The sequence below is a fragment of the Ptychodera flava genome, chromosome 16 (assembly GCF_041260155.1).
Source record: "Ptychodera flava strain L36383 chromosome 16, AS_Pfla_20210202, whole genome shotgun sequence".
NCBI classification, from domain to species: domain Eukaryota; kingdom Metazoa; phylum Hemichordata; class Enteropneusta; family Ptychoderidae; genus Ptychodera; species Ptychodera flava.
Window position 1 is genome coordinate 29779337 of NC_091943.1, and position 20710 is coordinate 29800046.

At 37.2% G+C, this 20710-nt stretch overlaps 1 protein-coding gene across 1 annotated transcript; it reads left to right on the forward strand.

Moving 5' to 3' along the window:
- Positions 1-682: 682 nt before the first annotated feature.
- On the forward strand, positions 683-13838 carry LOC139114510 (salivary glue protein Sgs-3-like). The gene is made up of 12 exons (XM_070676297.1): positions 683-759; positions 3582-3658; positions 5251-5283; positions 6489-6521; positions 6941-6973; positions 7827-7859; positions 8278-8310; positions 8799-8897; positions 9905-9979; positions 11142-11264; positions 12309-12432; positions 13014-13838. The coding sequence occupies exons 1-11, from the start codon at positions 755-757 to the stop codon at positions 12404-12406; spliced, it is 642 nt and encodes a 213-aa protein (XP_070532398.1). The 5' UTR covers positions 683-754; the 3' UTR covers positions 12407-12432; positions 13014-13838.
- Positions 13839-20710: the final 6872 nt, after the last annotated feature.

Here is a 20710-nt window from a genome sequence, read left to right on the forward strand (position 1 = left end):
TGAAAGTTTGTCAAAAGTCATTAAAAGTCATCACAAATGTTGAAGGAAAATTTCGTCCCAGACTGGTCAACATCTAATGAATACCAAAACTGCTTACCCTGAAAGTTGCGAAGTTATGTCTAAGAAAGTCTCAGCACAAAGTCATTGAAAAGTGTCACATGTATTAACAGCATCGTAGCTACAGCCAAAACATGTTACAACTATTTTAAACGCTGTAAGTCTTGACAATTGTGTCTGCTATATAAGATGGCAACTGTAACCACTACATGTAAATATTTACTCTTACTTTGTGGTCATGACACTTTCATATTCTATTGTATAGAAGTGTCATGACAACGGTGTTCAACCAGTAAACAAATACGTGTGTATATCGTACAAGATCATGCACGATTTCACAATATTTTATAACGTTATCACAATACATTTGGTGAAAAGTTCATAAATTTTCTTAAGTGCATAGAAAATACCGCTCAGCGTGCATTGTATTCCAAAGACAGGGTCTTACTTTTAGACCAAGTCATTCAAACGACAAGTATGCGAATAATTAAGCTCGCTAAAAGTTGACAATGGGGATTATAAAGAGTATAGCTATAACATCCGGTGGTAATACGCAAGAAATGGCGTGTAACTGGATCACCTCGTGTTGTTTGGTAACTCTTTAACAACCACATGACAACAAGCGCCAATAAAACTCGTGGCCACTTCCCACGAACCCCATTCGGAAGCTGAGCGTAGCAACAACGACCACATCAAGATGAGGTGAGTGTATATACACAGATCATAGCGATCACGTAGACTTTACGCGGTATGGCGACCAATTTCTAACGCATGTGAAGGATAGATTTTAAAGAAAATAGGAAACATTTAAAACTGGTCATCCTTTCCACAGCCTTGCACTTGTGGAGTTATTTTGAGAGCTACCAAGGGAGGGTGTTTAACATCTCCGTGTTGCTGAAATCAATAGTTCATCTCCCCGCCAGAATAATCCGACACATAATCAAATTAAAAGTCGCCTTTGATATCAGCGAATGGTATAGTGCGCAGCGTGGCTTTCTAGTAGAATTATCTTGATAATGGCAAATGTATGGGAATTATAATCTTGATAATTATCTTATCCTACGAAAATTTGATTCAAATTAGCGAAATCGTGATACTCAGCTCTGATCTACCACACCCAAGTAAGTCAACATCGATTATGCGTCGCAGACATTCAGTACATCACGGGGTGAGAGGCGTAATGAACTAACGTTGTGGTTAACTCAGAAACTACATTTTGATATCATGCGAAAACGCCTAGCGACGACAGGGACAGAAGCAACTGGCTTCTGCCAGAGTGATGCGCCCGTTGTCTTTTGAGATGAGCTGAACCGTAATTTGACTCTGCCCCTGCAAAAGGATGATGTGAAAAGTTTGCGGCAAAATTAAAGCGTGTAGTTTAATGTTAAACATTAACGGTAATCGCAGACAATTCAGGTGAATTCCAGCGAATTATCGACATGAATCACCGAATTTTCAAGGCATTAACGTGGATAATATTTCATAAATGCCCTCGTATTCTTGTCGCAGGCTGTGAAAGGCTGGCTCGCAGGTCCATGTCACCGTGAATACCTCGTTTCCATGGGGATCGTAAAATTCGGCTCTCAGATGACGCAAGTGTCGAGCAAATATTTGAAATATCTGCGCGGCTTTCAAAACAACTGTCCTGAGTGCAGCATCACTAAAAGCAAGGTTCTTACATATTTCAAACAAGAGCGAGGTTAGATGAGAAAGTATTCTTGGTTTTCATCTTTCTAGTTCCGTATAAAGAATATCGCAAACTGCCTCAACAGTGAAGTATTTTTACTGCCATTGATCGCAGCGCAAGTTCATATTAGGGTGTGGCTATAACCTGTCTGGTTATTTACTGGATTTCTTTACCGTATTTAATGTCATTTGATCCATCGACAATTTTGAAGTCAGCTGCGGCATAGCGCATGCTGTAAATGGCATTATAAAGCTGAAAAGATACCTGTATGGTAGAATTATCGCCAGAGCTACCCGGAAACACATATAAGTCGCTTCTTTTCAACTGCAATGTTTTGATTTATAGGGATCACTCTCGCCAACAAACTTTCCGATTTTGGTCACGGAACTATGCATGTAATGTCAGACACGTTGAGCAAATAGGCAAGCATCTGCTACCATTGAATGGAAACGCTTATCCGCCATTTTGAAATACAAATATTTGATCAGTGCTAGTGGTTAGTCATTTCGGTACCATTTTATGGTTAATGTTTGTGAAATTATGTACTGTAAATCTGCTCGTCAAATTCAGGGTCTCGAGTAAGAAGTTAAATTTTTCAGTAGCATACACGTAGTCATCGTTGCTGTCGTACTCTTCGATTAATAATAACGGGGCAGTAAAGATCCTGGGTTTTGTTTCATTTTGCTTTTCGATATTATACTGTTACAATGTTTTTAAAATTATATTCAACAATATTGCATTTTATGAAATCATTATCGCTTTCTTATTTACATCGCCATTCTTATATATTCTGCGGCAACAACAAAACAAAGAAACTTATTCAAATCTGTAAGACAGATGGCGATATTGACGTGCAAAGAATGACAACAATCTAATTAATAACAAAGATGCCTGTTATTTGTGACGTTGGTAGCCCCGTTCTACGTTGAAAGAAAATGCAAGAAATTAAAAGCTTGTTGTGTTCTTGTGAGGCAAATAATGTCAATTCTGTAATATCGAATAGAAACCAACGTTACTGAAGATTCACAAATCTGAATGTTTACCACCGACAGCAGTAAAACTGACTTAGTTAAATCGACTTCTCCATCGGATTTCAAATGATGATGATAACAGTTGCCGTTTCGCCATTGATTGTTGACATTATATATTCATGCTCATGTCTCTCCATCCTGGTAAAATATCTGCCGTGATATTTTACGATAAACGTCGACATATGCACGATAAATGTCATCAGTTTTTGAGTGTTCCCAAACTACATTTGCAATAGTAAACAAACAAGATGGCTGCTGTTCTCTGCCTACGATGTGATGTAGCAAAGTAAACATAAAAAATATTCCCATGTTATACTATTTTTGAGTCCCGGTACTTTTCTTGCGGTGTTCAAGATAAGAAGGCCTGAGATTTGTTACATGTGGCGTTGACTTCTGCGAAAACCAGGTCGTATATTTTATGAATGAAGAATGTTTACATAAATATTTTCATGTAATGCGCAAGGCGGAATAAAAGTAAAATATGATGAATAGGTTATTACCAAATATCGCCAATTTCTTGCGTCGTATCAGCTTCCGTGTCATTTTCTGCTGTGACAGACACCCGACTTCGTTGCGCGTCTGAAAGGTGACACCCTGCTGATACGACAAAGGAACAGTAGATATTGGGTAATAACCTCTAAACATTACATCACTACATAACATATCAGATATTGGACCTTGCGTTGATTCTGTCACTTTCAAAAGGCATACTTTTTGTCTGTACAGTACATCATACCATTCCGAGTGAAAAATCGATAATATCTGCTGATTCTTTACAATTTGTAATTATTCTTATTTTATTTCAGAACGTGTTTACTGACAGATATGTCGATTATCATAATTATCATCACATTGGTTTGTGTGAAATGTACACAGACACAAAGTAAGTGCTTGTATTTCTTCTTGATGTGTGTGATATCAATGTACATGTATTATAGAGCCCGTGATGGTTAGTTTAAAGGGAAGCGGTCGTCGGAACTGCACTCAAGGGTCGCTACGGACCCCTACGACTGATGTAAACACTGTATCCATGGTACGTTGGCGATTGATGAAACTGAACATGTTTGTCATTATGTACATAGTAAAAGTTAAATGTTGAAAGTGTGTTGACATGATGTACCTATATATGGTGCATGAAATACATTGTTTGTAAACAAGAAAGTCACACATGCGCAGTTCAGACGACAGCCTCCATCAAATCAGCCTCAGATTTCATAGCAACCAAGCACAGAAAGAGAAACTTGACAGACATTTCTGTATGATTTAACTAACAAATACTTTTTATGATATCGTTTATGAATGTGATTATTCATGCGCAACTCTTTTTATAGCGATTGCATTTGCTGTGTTGGTCTAAGGTACGTTACCAACAAAATCAGATCTACGGCCCCGTGAACGTACCTAGATGGCATACGTTCTATCAGCGACGTTACAAAGACTTCTAAATTCGTACAAGAGACACTGTGAATTTCAGTCACACGAAATCATCGGATTGAATATTTCAAGATGATTTCAAAAGCAAGGTTTAAAACTTAAGCATATACTAGGAAAGTTCTCTTTAGATACGTGTATTATTCCTTCTTTTGTGTATGCAACTATCCTCAACAAAATCTCCCGACTGCTCTGCATTAGATTTACCAAAGGAAAGGTGGAGGTAATGGATCGGACCATTAATGCCAGTTCTATCGTTGCGTGTATGTTTTCACGTAGATGCTTAGTTAATTTTTACATGATGTTTTAGAAGACTGGATTTTGATCTGAATAAGTAAAGTTTCGCGTTCTGTGCAGGGTGTTTAATGATCCACAGTGGAGTAATAGAAGTCAGGATTATATCGCACGATATTTACGACATGACGAAATTTTTCAGTTTTAAATTTAATCGAAATGTTTTTTGAAACTGATATGTTGTCAGATTGTGTCTGAACCACTTGATTTTAATCTGACATATTTACTCAAACAGTAACCAAGGCAACAAACAGGGCGATGTGAATCTGGTTGAGGATATTTAGACTCATGTTCAGCGTCTCGTAAAGTTTTAACTCATTCGTCGGTGTAATATCATTGGCATCGACGAATTACCTCAAAAAGACATAAGCTACAACCTACACAGCCACTGTACATTGTTACACTCTGAACATGCACAATTGATTCTGTAGATGAAAAGAATTGTACGTAGCCACGTAATACCCGAGGAAAGACTTGCTTTGAAAGACAATAAAATATTTCCTTCGCGCGTTCTGTACAAGACGCAGATTAATAATATGCTTTATATCTCAATGTAACCTTGCTTCAGAAAAATCTTCAAATCGGTTTACTGAGCATCGTATATTATGTTATGCTTTGTTGGAACAAATTCTATGATATGAATTTATAAATTTTGGTAGACAAGAATTAATTTTGCCATAATAATGAACATTTCAGAGTTTACTAACTTTGTTACATTTTTCTTACTTTCATAAATCTGTTTGCTGTTAGATACAACTGAAGAGTCGGTGACCTCAACGGCAGGTAAGTTTCGATTTTTGTTACGCAGGTTTACAACAGAAGATATAATCAAATATGAAACTCAAAGGTTTAAACTTAAATTCAACGTCCGTGATACCTCAGCAACGAGCAAAACGACAAACGCACATCTTTAAAAGTCTTTTCTTAAGTCAGGATACTCACGTCATGTGCAACATTAAGTTGATAACTGCCAATACACAGCGACGCGGTAGCATGTTGTGGTTTGAGGGATTCTGGGGTCACACCGGGCATGACCCCGGAATATCCCTCCGTTACACAATACCCGCTACTACAACGCTGCGTTGCTACATGTCTTCCTACATACCTTGTAATGCCTTATAAACTTGTATTAGAGACATTAGAATTTCTGTTACAGTAAAAACACCTATAAGAAAGTTCAATATACTTTCAAAACAAGGCTTGAAAACTTTAAAGTTCATGGAAGGATTTGTATTTTTCATTCTGTTTTATATACAACGATCATTGGCCAATCCCAAAGCTACTCTCAGTAAATTCGTCAAAGAATAGGTGAAAATAATGTGTTGGATCATTATTCCATATATATGTCTACGAGTAGATGTTTAACTATTATACGCTGTTTTTAGAAAACAGGATTTGATTTGAACAAGTAAAGTTTCGCGTCTGTGCAGGGTGTTTAACGGGACACAATGGAATAATAGAAGTCAGGATTAAATCGCACGATATTCACGACATGACAAAATTTTCAGTTTTAAATTAAATTGAAATTTTTCTTGAAATTGACATGTTGTCAGATCGTTTCTGACATGTTGTCAGATCGTTTGTTGACCATTTCTTTTTAAACTGACATATTTACTAAGACTGTAACCAAGACAACATAAGCAGGTCGACTTGAATCTGATTGAGAATATTTAGATTCATGGTGTGTAGCCATGTAATACCCAATGGATGCCTTACTCTGAAAGAAAATAGAATATCAACAGTATTCTGTCGATATAATGCATTGTCTCTAAATACTAATCTTGTTTAAAAATTTCATCAAATTGGTGATACTGAGCACCGCACATGAATTTTCCAATACATTATTCTTCATTAGAACAGAAACAAAGTACATATAGCTAACATGATATATGCTCATAAATTTTGGCAGAAGAACTTCACTCTGCCGTCAACTTGTAAACAATTTAATAGTTTACAAACGTTGTTTATTTCGTCTTTTATGTCTTTAGCTCAAACACCATCGACGACAGAGTTAACGACAAGTAAGATTAGATTTTCATTAAAGCATTGCGTGGGTTTGCAACATGTAGATGTCGTTTAAAAATCAAATTCTCAAAGGAAAGCAATGTTTGTTTGTTTGTTTCAACAGAGGTGAAAGAAAATAGTTGAGAAAAGATTCATGGTGCGCAGCCATGTAATACCCAAGAAATGCCTTACTCTGTCGATATAATGCATTGTCTCTAAATGTTAATCTAGTTTTAAAAATTCATCAAATTGGTGATACTGAGCACCTCACATGAATTTTCCAATACATTATTCTTCATTAGAACAGAAACAAAGTACATATAGCTAACATGATATATACTCATAAATCTTGGCAGAAGAACTTCATTCTGCCGTCACCTTGTAAACCATTACATAGTTTATAATTGTTGTTTATTTCGTCTTTTTATGTCTTTAGCTCAAACAACATCGACGACAGAGTTAACGACAAGTAAGATTAGTTTTGCATTAAAGCATTGCGTGGGTTTGCAACATGTAAATGTGGTTTAAAAATCAAATTCTCAAAGGAAATCAATATTTGTTTGTTTGTTTGTTTCACTAGAGGTGGAAGTAAATAACTGAGAAAAGACTCATAGTGCGCAGCCATGTAATACCCAAGAAATGCCTTAATCTGTCGATATAATGCATTGTCTCTAAATGTTAATCTAGTTTTCTACAGCTACCAAACTGATAGAATGAAATAATTCAACATTACTTAAACGAGAAGAAACATACCTAACAGTATAGTACACACCTATTACCTGGTCATGAGTGCTCAAGCACCTGTTTATTACCCCGAGAGGCCGTGCAGTTACCAGAAACAAATCGCTATTCCCCGAGGCCGTAGGCCGATGGGTATAGCTATGATTGTATGAAATTGACATGTTGTCAGATTATGTCTAGACCATTTCTTTTTAAACTGACATATTTACTCAGGCTGTAACCAAGACAACATAAACAGGTCGACGTAAATCTGATTGAGAATATTTAGACTCATGGTGTGTAGCCATGTAATACCCAAAAAATGCCTTACTCTGAAAGAAAATAATATCAACAGTATTTCTGACTATATAATGCATTGTCTCTAAATGTTAATCTTGTTTACAAATTTCATCAAATTAGTGATAATGAGCATCGCCCATGAATTTTCCCATACATTATTCTTTATCAGAACAGAAACAAAGTACATATAGCTTACATGATATATACTCATAAATCATTGCCGAAGAACTTGATTCTGCCGTCAACTTGTACCCATTACACAGTTTATAAATGTTGTTTATTTCGTCTTTGTATGTCTTTAGCTCAAACACCATCGACGACAGAGCTAACGACAAGTAAGATTAGATTTTCATCGAAGCATTGCGTGGGTTTGCAACAGCAGATATGGTTTGAAAATCAAATTCTCAACGGAAAGCAATATTTGTTTGTTTTTTTCACTAGGGGTTGAAGTAAATAACTGAGAAAAGACTCATGGTGCGCAGCCATGTAATACCCAAGAAATGCCTTAATCTGTCGATATAATGCATTGTCTCTAAATGTTAATCTAGTTTTAAAAATTCATCAAATTGGTGATACTGAGCACCTCACATGAATTTTCCAATACATTATTCTTCATTAGAACAGAAACAAAGTACATATAGCTAACATGATATATACTCATAAATCTTGGCAGAAGAACTTCATTCTGCCGTCACCTTGTAAACCATTACATAGTTTATAATTGTTGTTAATTTCGTCTTTTTATGTCTTTAGCTCAAACAACATCGACGACAGAGTTAACGACAAGTAAGATTAGATTTTCATTAAAGCATTGCGTGGGTTTGCAACATGTAGATGTGGTTTGAAAATCAAATTTCTCAATGGAAAGCAATATTTGTTTGTTTGTTTGTTTCACTAGAGGTGGAAGTAAATAACTGAGAAAAGTGTCGAACAAAAACTCCCATTCTGTCTTTCCTTTGACCTGGATACCCACGTCATTTGAAATACAAATTTGATAACAGTCAATACAAAGCGTTACACAAGCGTGTTGTGGTTTGAGGTAGAGACTTTCCAGGTTTAGGCCCTGTTACTATCGCGGACATTACATCAAATAAATCCAGCCCAGTAACGGCTGCGTATGAATAGCTATCCAACTGATAGAATGAAATGTCCCAAGATAACTTAAACGAGAAGAAACATGCCTACGAGTAAGGAACTTTGCATAACACTTGATGTTTTACTTTTAATTTAGCAAAAAAAATGGTGTTTGTGAATTACGCTTGTCTCTTTACCAGCAGTAACAACGCCTGAGGATACAACTGCCAGACCAACAAGTCAAATAGTCACGACAAAAAGGGAAACTACGTCAGATACTGAGGCATCAACAGCAAAAGGTACGTCTTTCTACTCAAAGTATGCTCAAAAACATTTAAGATGAGGTGGGAAATTTCCTCACTCCTTTCAAAAATCGATCGTACGTGTTGCTATGACAAAGTTGAAAAATTTCTGCCGATCATTTGTACCCTGATCAGCTGCAGTCTTTGATGCTTGTAAAATATACAAGGTTTTCTAGCTGATACCATTTTAACTACCAACGGGTTTTTGGCAAAGACTTAAATTCTTTTAAGCTAGAAATTGCGTTACACAAACATTCAAAGGTATGCATGGAAAACATCATAAATATATGCATTTTCTACTGTGCTGTTTATAATGTTATAATATTGACATAGACCCTCGTGGGTCTATGGTTATTACTTCGCCTAAAGTTTTAATCATTAATCTAGAAGCGATCATTCTTGTAGTATAATATACGATGGGTTTTAAAATTGGCAAGCCTCATCGCTTCATGTTCCATGCATCTTAAGGGTTCTTTATCAATGTATGAAATCGTAAAAACTTCTTTTCCAATCTTGGACTTGTACAATTTAAGGTATACTAATTAACATCTTCTTATCAATTCAAATATTGAAAAGTTTGGAAAGGTTAGGAAAAAAAATCATCACAAAGTCTTACAACTTTGTGAGAAGCAATGTACACTAGCTTTCTCTGAATCATAATAAGCACTCGGTACTTATGATGCCCCTGATGTAGTAGGCCAACTTTAAAAGAGATCTTTCTGTTTCATGTTATTATCGGTATTATAATTATTGACCATTACAAATAGATAAACTTTGCGGTATTAACTTAGTGGGGACCATTGAATGTAATCTTTCAAACATGTCCGGCGAGTTTTTCACTCTCACGGTTGCATGGAAGTACGTCTATTATACAAAATAGGTGTGTATAGATCGGCATCGTGTCTGTGCATAACATCGTCTGGTCCTCCAGCTTCGCCAGGAACTGTAATTAAAGTTTTGTCAGTTTAGTTAGCTTCGGCATGTGCTAATTTCCTACGTTACAGAGACAACTAATCTACCATCAGCAAGTATCACTAACCTCCAAACAAGTCCAGGATCAAACACGCAAGGCGGAGGTAGTGAGTATTTCTCACCGAGATTTCAGTTTTTGTAGGAGTCTCTTGACCATACACTAACTGATAAGTCTATGACCGGATACGGTATGATTTTGCTCAACTTATGAGGTGAACATACATTAATTATGATGATACACTTTGGCGTACCTGTGATATCGCAGCAGCGGTACTTGTGGCGTGTATCGAACGCGCTCGAGTCAAGGGTCACCGCCACAGTGGCGCTGCGAGCCAACCCATAAGCTTCTCTTGCGGTTTAATTACTACGACACCGATCAGTGTCGCTGATTTAGCTCGCAAAATAACGTAATTTATTAGCCGTTGAATAAATAAACTTGTATAATCTTTATCATTGACTATCTAAAAATCATTCTCTACGCCTGCTAACTACCTTGACGATAGGAAAACGTATTTTCAACCATTTTCCCGTGAGCTGTCAATGGTTCAAGTTCTGTGATGTTTGCCCGCTCGCGCGTACAACGCACTGAATACGATGGAGGTCATAAGTTTAAATTCGAGCAGGAACCATCGAGCTCACCGAAAAACGGTCGAAAATACATGTTGTCACAGTCGGGGTCGTTAGCAGGAGTACGAGATGAGTCGCAGATAGTCAGTGATACAGTAGGTACAATTTGATTTATTCCAAGCTTTATCTATTTTATTGTTTTGCGAGCTAAATCAGCGACACCGGTCGGTGTCGTAGTAAACTACCAAAAACGCCTATGGGTTGGCTTGAAGCAGCACTGTACCGGTGCCCCTTGACCCGAGCGCGTTCGATACACGCCACAAGTACCGCTGCGATATCACAGCTAACTTTGGCGTTACAGTGATCCCTACATGACCGTAGATCCTGGTAAATCATGATCATAGACAGTAGAAGTGACGCTGTCTATGGATCAACACCTCTGGATTTCAAATCAGAGTTATTAGCAAGCATGGTTGTAGTCAATGAGCTCTTTACTAAATTACCATTCTCGCTTACTCTTTAACGTTGCTCGCAACAAAATGCGTAATTTAGAACATTCTAATCGACAAATATAAGGATGCACGGGTCACGCAGAGGTCAAGGATATTGTCTGTTATCGAAAAATTCCTAGGAACCTTTTAAAAACAAATTGCATCATCAAAATTCAAATAGTAAAGCTAATGCACTTTGTTTTACCTACAGCGACTGTTGGAAGTACAGCAGCTGGGGCTACTGGAGCAACACAGTCCACATTAGGCAGGTCACCCCCAGTGAGCTCTCCTGCTGAGCCCGACAATTCAACTACCATTTCGCCCAACACCACCGGTAATTTATTCTATCTTAACATTGTATACTCAAAAAGCGAGACACACAGTGATAAACTGGCACTACACAGCCATTCCTCTTACTATGAACATGTTGCCATGTTACCATAGTTTGCCTACAATGTACATAGCAATTTCGAGGTTAAAATATACCTTACACAGTGAGGCACTAAATCACCATTTTTATGTTGCTACGCACCGAAATAGTGTAGCAGTCAGTTTTAATAGGTGAATGCTATTTTCAGTGGGTATTCGATAGCGATTAATGACTGATTTGGAACCTTATTCCGGAGATTAGATGTCCAACCGTGCAGCGCAGGGCCGTCAAAGGGGAATTTCATCAGTTTGCTTTTCGTACGTTCAACTGTATTTTGCTGTAGCCTGTGGCGATTTAGTGAGCTTGGAGTACATTTGAGTCGTTGAAAAGGTCCTGTATATTTTGAAAATTTCAGAATGTTACGATGAGTGCAAACTGAAATACTGTTTTCAGCCGAATATTTACCGACATTTGCATACACTTGAATAGCCTAGAATTCAGAAATTATTCAAAATGTCGTTAAAGCAATCCGACCGTAGCTAAAACTGCAGTTAAGATAGTATGCGCCTCGAAAGTGAAAGACTTCAAATTTTGCTCAAACTTTCCTTAGGTAATCTTTTAACTATCTCTTTCAAAATCAAGAATAAAAATCGGGGGTCACCGTGCAAATTTTGGCACCAGAGAAACAAATAACCCAAGATTTACCGATTTTTAGAATTCAAAATGGCCGCCATCCCTGTGTTAACTCTATGGAGAAAAATAAATTTTCGAATTTTGAAAAAATAAGACAGTGAAAAGTTTTCTTACACCAAGAGCTTTAAAATGATACCCCACAAGTGGTAGATCAGAAAAGAATTGTAAAAGTTTGAGGTCCGAATATCTGTCCCGGAGGCGCGTTTTACCTTAATCGCCAGTTAGAGGCGACTGGATTATTTTAAACTCTTGTATACATGATGTATCACATAAAAGCTAAGTTATTCAGGAGATCAATATCTTTCAAATCCACAGAGTCGACAGGAAGCTCTGCACGAAGAGTAACCTGCACCGGCCTCGTTCTGGCTATGACAGTAATGTCTGTGCCTTTCATCGCAAAGCTGCATCCATGAGTGGTTCACAGATAGTTATCAGCGAGGTAAGTCACATGAACTAGCTTGAGCGATGAATGATCAGTGATTTCTTGTAAAAGTAAATGTTAAATCAGTTCTGCTATCGCGTCTACATTTATGTATAGTAGTGCTTAGCATAGATCTGTTCTGCCTCAGAACGTGTACGTATGTTCATGATTCATACAACGCGTGTCTTGATAATATATGTACCAACAATCATGTTAGAGTTGGAAACCAACCAAGGGAGCTATAAAATACAACCTTTTGGCGGGATTTTATAACATTTACGTTTCATGAAGCATTACAAAAACCTAAAGCATGGGTGTCGACGTCCGACTCCGAGTGTCGTAACGTTGTGCGTTGTTTATATCGAACTGAATAATTGTAAACGGACTATACGTTGTTATACTGAAAGTTTAGGCGCGATTTCAACAATACACATCATACTCATGTTTTCAATTGAATACGCAGAATATCATGATCCTATATGGAAGAACACCTTCCATTTATACTTAAAGAATTGGAAACACCGACACAAAGTTGTCAAAAGTTAGATGGATGCTTCTGTGCCTTAAACTTGAATGTGTTTTTTTTTTTCAATCGTCAGGTTACAACAGAAAACCGGCACTTGATTGGTCAGCGTTCTGACTCAGGAAAGACGGTTCATATGCTGTGACGTCGCACATGTAGATTTAGCAAGGACATTTTGAGCTTTGATGAGTTTTTCATTTGCAAGAAAATCAATGTGATTTTTCGCTTTCAAATATGTTGATCATTTTAATTCCTGAGAGTATAAGTGACAAGGTTCGATCAAAAAGATTTTTCTGCACATGTCTGACATTACGGAATTAATATACCAGCTTGTAAAATTCAGCTTATTATATGTTTTGAAAATCGCCACTATTTCATATTACCCAGAGCTTATTGTCCACATGCAATTGTACATCTATAATAACGATCAAGTAATACTCGTCGTATTCTCCTCTAACATTGTATTCGCTACGCCTTCTTGTTGACAGAGTCGTAGACATCAGATCATCGACATAGACATCGGATCTGGCGTGGATATACCTTTCCGCCTCTATGAATTTTTTGGTCTGGTAAAGCTTTGGCCCATGATAGGCTATGCTCGATCAAATTGAACGGTTACCAGACAAACCCCCTCGGGCATTCCGGACTGCCCACTGCTATGACATATTTACAATACAGAAACCACGGTCACAAGAGACATTTCTGTATTAAAGTAGAAATAAATTATTTTGATAATGAATAAATTTTTGACCTTATAGATTGTGGGGAGGGAGATTTGAGAGGGATAACGAAATCGAGAAATTTGATAGGCGAGATAAATGTTTATCGATTATTATGCATGTGTACATATATATATATTTCTTATGACGTAACAGATGGAATAAAGGTTTATTAGATATTACACCTGTTGTACAACTATTTGTAGTTTTTAGTGTGATTCGCACATAGACTCGGAATGAAACTGTTGCTGTAACGAAATTATTATATTATGCAGAGGCTAAGAGGCAGTTAAACTGCAAACATGTATTAGCTGCTAGCCATTTTATGGTAAGAGTGATTAATGTACCATCGACTAATCTTTTGGAATTGCAAACAAGAGCATATGGGAGTCATCATGGCAACCTGTTTCTTTGCTTCAATAAATTACTGACACGCAAGCCTCTGACGTCACCATGCATAAATAAATGATAAATCCGTTCTCTCGTGTGTGAAAGACATCCCATTGCGTCGTTCAAAAATAAATGTTTCAAAATTTGACAAGACTGAGATTAACAAAACTGTTTTTGAGAGATTTGATAATATTCCGCCGTATTTTGAATCATCACATCACTTTATTGTGTTGTCTAAGGATTGTTACTGTTTGGCCCCTACCGTGAATGATATCCAATATACTGCCTTTGTACAGCGCCAGTTTGTGAAGTTTGGACGATAAGAATACTTTGTAATTTTCTATGGCACAATGTATGAGGCTATTCTTGAGAGTCCACTTTGTTAATGTGAGCAAATTGGCTTCGATCAAAGTTCTATAACCCTGTAATGTGAAGTACAAGGTTCACAGTTTATTAGGACCTGTGGGATATACGTTTACAGCCACCGATGGGGGCGCAACAAACGAAGGAGATGAGCCAGAAACAACTTGTGAAGGCGTGCTTGTTAGAAGAAATCATGTAACGACTCATCGTTAACTGTCTATATATCAAGTTAATTTCACGTTTATTTTAACATTTGGAACTAAATTGTTTAGTTTTATATAAACAGCACATGTAGTACCCTCTCAGTATCGGTGAATGCATAATTTTGACAGAACGCCACAAAGATATCGCTCGTCGGCCATTCTATTCTAAAAATGAAAGGTGGTCATAAGGCAGCTCTGCGTATGGTAAACTTTTAATGTCTGATATAACATCTAAACCTATTATCATCAATCCCTTTAATTTAAACGTTAACTTGTGAAAAGTTGCAAATATTTTGCTTTGCGGTTACCAAGCGTAGTTACTGTAAAAAAGATGCAAAACAGAAAGCACTTCATTTTTGACAACTAAAGTTTATGGGTTACTTCAATTTTTGACAACTAAAGTTTATTTAACGATTAATCATCCTTCAAAGATTTCAAATCTACAAAACAACTGTTCAAACTTTTACAACTACCTTAGTCTTTCAATTGTAAAATAATGCAGGGCTTAAATAAGTATATATTATTTGTGGTCCGTCGTGCGACTGTTCATTATCCAGTGGGACCCAATCACCTCCTGTACAAGAAACTTCAGATGCATACCGAATTTAGAGTTGTCTCATCTGATGTATCATCACAAAGGTGGATACACTAATATCGTAAATAGAAGTGACGTCATGGATTACGTAGCTTGAAATTGACAGTAAAGAGAAAATCTGACAAAGGTGATATAAGGTGCCGGAGTTAGGCTATGTGATGCTCTGACATACTTCTCTCTCTCTCTCTCTCTCTCTCTCTCTCTCTCTCTCTCTGTATATATATATATATATATATATATATATATATATATATATATATATATATATATATGTACTATGCACAAAGTTAAAACGAGCATTCAGTCTTGAAGTTGTGTAATATACATATACTTATTGAAGGGCACAGAGGAATTTACACTTACAAGAAAGAGGCGCGTTCAATTAATTGCAAATTGTCTGCAAAATTATTAGTGTTTCCCTTGGCCATTTCCTGCAATCTATGCAACACCCATCAAAAGAAAGGCGACAATCGAACAGGGCAATGATTTCATATTCTAGAAGCCAACTTACACATTGAGAGACTACAGACGCTGATTATGACTTGAACAATAGAAAATTGCCAACAACTTTATATAATTCTAATTCACCACACCGCTACTACACACGGACGGTTATCCCAAAATTCAAGAACACTACAAACAGTAACGATTACATTTCTTTCATTAAAGTGAACAATGCAATGCTGCATATGACTGATTTCAATTTGAAATGCCAAGAACAGTTTGTTTTCAGACGTCTGGAAGCCTGTTTCTATATTATTGCAAAGGTTTTCTGTAAAATCAGTCTTTACCGTGTCTTTATGTACAAATTAATAGTATTCCTTTACCATTGACGTGAACACGAAACAAAGTGTGTTGAAAACCTTTGCACTCCTACAAAGCATCTTGCGAATATATTATGTCAATTTGACCTGAACTTGACAACGTATTTGTAACATTGTTTCTGTATTGTAGAGAGAGTAAGGAGGTCACTTTTACGACTAGTACTGCTGGTAACCTGGCTAGCACCGTTCCCATACCATTTCACACCAAAACCACTTCGCACCAAAACAACCTCGTACCAAAACCTCTTCGCCCCAAAAGTCACATCGCCCCAAACCATTTCGCCCCTAAAACAACAATTCGCCTCAAACTTATCGCCAACCGGTAAAGTTAAGCTTATAACCGACCACTGCCCTCGAAGTTTTATCACCTTTCTATCATCCCAGGTCTGAAATCTTGAAAGTGTACACATTTCGAGAAAATGACATCGTGCAATTCCGCGCACGGCACCTGAGTTGTAGCATTTAGTAGTTTGCGTTTTTTCTTTTTACTAATATACCGTTTATGGTTTCATGCAAGAATAAATGGTTCGTGGTAGCCAAAATGTCGAGACACATTAATGCTCCCAACGTTATGTCAGCATACATCGTGGTATCGTTGTTTTAGGACGAGTTGGTAGTATTATGATGGTATTATACTGGGGCGAAGTGGTTTTAGTACGAGGTGGTACTTGGGGCAAAGTGGCGTTGGACGAAGTAGTACTTGGGACGAGGTGGTTTTGGTACGAACTGGTTTTGGGGCGAAGTGTCTGGACCCCGATAGTACACGCAAAACAGCATCTAGATAACTCTCGTACACCACCCGACCATATTCGTCAGTTTGCAAAAGAGGACGACCACTGTCGCCATTCCAGTATGTCTTATTTTCCGGTATTGTGACCAGATGATGCGACAGATCTTGGGGAGAAACAGAATAAAAAAGCGGTGAAAAGGCCCACAATCTCTATTTAAATGAAATATTAAATCAAATGTATCAAATCAAATTGTGACATTGTAACATACGGCAAGGCAATAAAACAAATTGGCATAACTTCCAAATGCTAATTAGCTAGGCGGTCTGCGATACCAACGGCAGCAACAATCATTGCAATGGAAGTGAAGGTAAAATATGAGCTAAGCGGTTTCCTGAGAATTAATCCTGTGAGAAGAAAAACACTCGATATGAGGTCATGAAGTATAAACATAAGAAAGGCAGGCGATTTTCCTTAAATTTATAAAAATCATTAAAAAAATTTATTAAGTCAAGTTATTGATCCAGAGTTTAAATCGTTGTCAAAGCGTCTATAGGTAAACCTGAAAGTCTCATTATATGTAAAAGTGATAAGGGCGTCTTCCTCTCTGTGATGCCTATACAACTTCATTCTTTTTTTTATCCATGCCCCTACACATAGGTATTTGTATATTTCCAATTGTTTATTTACTGCTAAATGGCATTAACTTGTCCAAACACCTTTGGTAATTAAGTGCATATTGCAAAAATATTGCATACAGCACAGTACAGAGGTAAGGTCACGTGTCTATTTTACTTAATGCTAAGAGTCACTATGAATTAGCAAAGCTGATACTTCAAAGGCCAGTACAATCGGAAACCTAGCGGTATTATCGTATAATTGATGCGGTGTCTCATCACAGTCACCGACCAACATCTTCTGTATGCATACCACATGCGTTTAATACTATTTCACTTTAGGTGCAGAAATTGTGGCGGTGATATGATGAAAAGGAAAATAAATAAATCACTAAAACCTGATCTTGATGCAATATTGTTATATAGGTGTAGATTTTCTCTACTTCGGGTGAGTGTTGTCTGCTGTTGATTGGTAGACTGTCTGAGCCCTACACTTTCAATATGTTGAATATATTTCCAGAATTACCGGATGCTAGTCGTTTGTGCATGTATTTCTAATCAATCATAATTGGTTCAGCTGTCACATTCCTATTGGACTACTCTGACAGTCTGGTGGGGTTTTAATTATATTAATGTTTCCTACCTAGAGCTCTGCCCACTGATCGGTCCGAGCAAACGATGCCTTGCATCTGAATGAAGCACTTTACAATTAGTTGGGACAGTATGACGGATGCGGGTACACGCAGCTGCTGCAGAAACTATAAGCTTAATAATGAAATGAATTTCCAGGGTAGATATTTAAAAAAAACATATGCATTCGGTGCGACAGACATATTTTTACAATTACAGACCAGTCCATGATTTACTTAAGTTCAATCCCCGTGTTCGCCTTCAGTTGCTAGATACAACGTTGTACAAGTCCCTATTGCATGTATAAATAGAATAGGTAAAATACAATACAATAGGTACAATAAAATAAAAAATAAAATACAATAGGTAAAATAAAGGTAAAATACGCCACGGGGGTCGTTTTGATAAATACTCAAATGTTTTGCAATACTTTGCTGGTACGCAGTTGTTTGTAAGCTTGTGAACTAAATGCAGAATTCATTGTCTTGTTTCTGTGAAAATGGAAATTTCATCTATCCCAATCGTGTTAACACGGAACACATTGACCACTTTGAATTCAACGGATCTGCGAATTTAGGCAATTTACCTCCAAAACTTCAAAAACTTCGCATGCTGATCCCTGATTTTTACATTTAATTACGACGGGGCATGGTTTAATATTTCCTTAGGAAATGTTGAGCGACAGTTGAAATTCTATCATTCAAGGCATGTGTTAAGAAAAGTCGTTTTCGGCGGTATATATTTTTCGCTATCGTGACAGAATGTAGTATCGAAAGTCGTGAGCAAATGAAATATCTTAGATTAAACTGACAGTTAAGTGCGGCTTCGCTGCGCAGTATGAACTGCGCACAAACGTTTGCAGTGTGATCATCTAGAGTGTGTACATCTGATATGATAGAGATCACGCGGGACTTGCTAAAAGCGCATGGTTCTTACGCAGCTTTTTTAGTTTTTACGTGAGTTTCCTACCATTGCCCTATACCGATGATCCCTCAACAGTCTAACTGAGGTAGCACAAAGGCTAGCTAACGTGTAGCGGAAGCTTCAAGTCAGGGCAGGCCACACAAGCACAGTAGCCAACGAGGGACTTTGAGAAAGGCTAAGAACACACAGTGAAGTTCTACCTTTTTCTAATCTCTATCTGTAAGCGGGTCAGCCGCTATACTTTGTTGTCAGACTTACGTCCTCTCAAACTGATAGCCATAAGAGGCTAAATTGTCAAATTATGCCAAAATTGACAACCAAAAAACAGTAACGTTCTCTATTGATCGGCGGTGCTGTCGACAATCGACCTCTTGACGCGTTTATTCATGAAATAAGTGACCTCGTATAAATGCATTTATTATGTGAATTTCTGTTGATCACATGCAATAACTACAGATGTAATTGCATTAAAACGGTTCACAATAATAGTAAACGTTTGCTACGATGAAAGATAAGGAAATAGTGAAACCTGAAAAAGTATACCGATCGTGTTACATGTGATTCACAATTATGAACCCCTGTTCTATGTCCGGGCATTGCACTGAGATGATCGGTCACAACATGTGTTGTCTGATTCGCTAGCATGAATGGATTAGACTGAAACTCAACAATTTGCTGTAATTTTTGCGCAATTCAAATAAATCAACTAGGATATACATATTTTTCCGCTTTATGACAAAGAGTGATTGAAAGTCGACGTTGTCACCACGTGCCGAGCTATTTTTAACATTACGGGTTTTATTCAAACATGTCGAATATAATGCCTCTCTAAGCTTGTACAGCTTGTAGTACGCCAATAATTCATGCGGTTTAGTGTTTAGTTGTGATTTCTCACCCGATTGGCTTTGAGCCCAAATAGCTGAATTGCCAATCTGTTGAAAATTCCAGTCACTGTCGATAAAAATTTAGAGGTTGGTTTGTTTGTCCTTGTGGGTTGTTTTGTTTTGGATTTGGTTTCTGCTTCTGTCTGCAACATAACAGTCAGACAGACACATCAACGGGAAAACTGACCAATCAGGACACGGCAAGAGACTCTGATGTTACATTACTCTGAAGTAAAAAATGTTCGTACCCGTCTCAAGAAGCATTAATGACTGAAATATAATACATAACAAAACCGTTATCTCACAGTGGCAATGACTTTTCCCGACGTCGAGTATACAGATGTACAGCTTCTTGCATGTGTTGGCTCGAGCAGTGTGTTGAACTTTACTTGAACTTTCATCGCTTAATCAGTTCATGTTGCATACTATAGCTGCTGATCGGCCCAAAATGGAGAATACTGTTGCGATTTATCTTCAATAAAATTTTTGAATACTAAACTAAAAGTGTGTCCATCTGATCGATTGTAACCCGAAAGATTGAAGACACTGGTCACGATATTAGCTGTCAAACAAAGGAGTCCATCTGAAAATTAAATACGGATCTTTAATTTCCTTGTGCGAGAAGTGATTATATCCAAAATATGTTTCCCTCTGGAGCCGTTCACATGTCTCAGCGATTTCAAATGGAAACTCATCTAGGTCCCTATCGATATTTCAATTTATTTATTTATTTATTTATTTATTTATTTATTTATTTATTTATTTATTTATTTATTTATTTATTTATTTATTTATTTTCGAATTCAAGTGATGGAGAGGATCCAATCCAATTCATGAAGTAAACTAGACTCTTTTTTCGACAAAGGGACACGATACTGACATGTCTCTTCTCGCAA

Coding starts and splice junctions, on each gene's coding strand:
- LOC139114510 (XM_070676297.1), top strand. Junction 5,284..6,488: donor GTCGGTGACCTCAACGGCAG/GTAAGTTTCGAT, acceptor TTATGTCTTTAG/CTCAAACACCATCGACGACA. Junction 6,974..7,826: donor GACGACAGAGTTAACGACAA/GTAAGATTAGTT, acceptor GTATGTCTTTAG/CTCAAACACCATCGACGACA.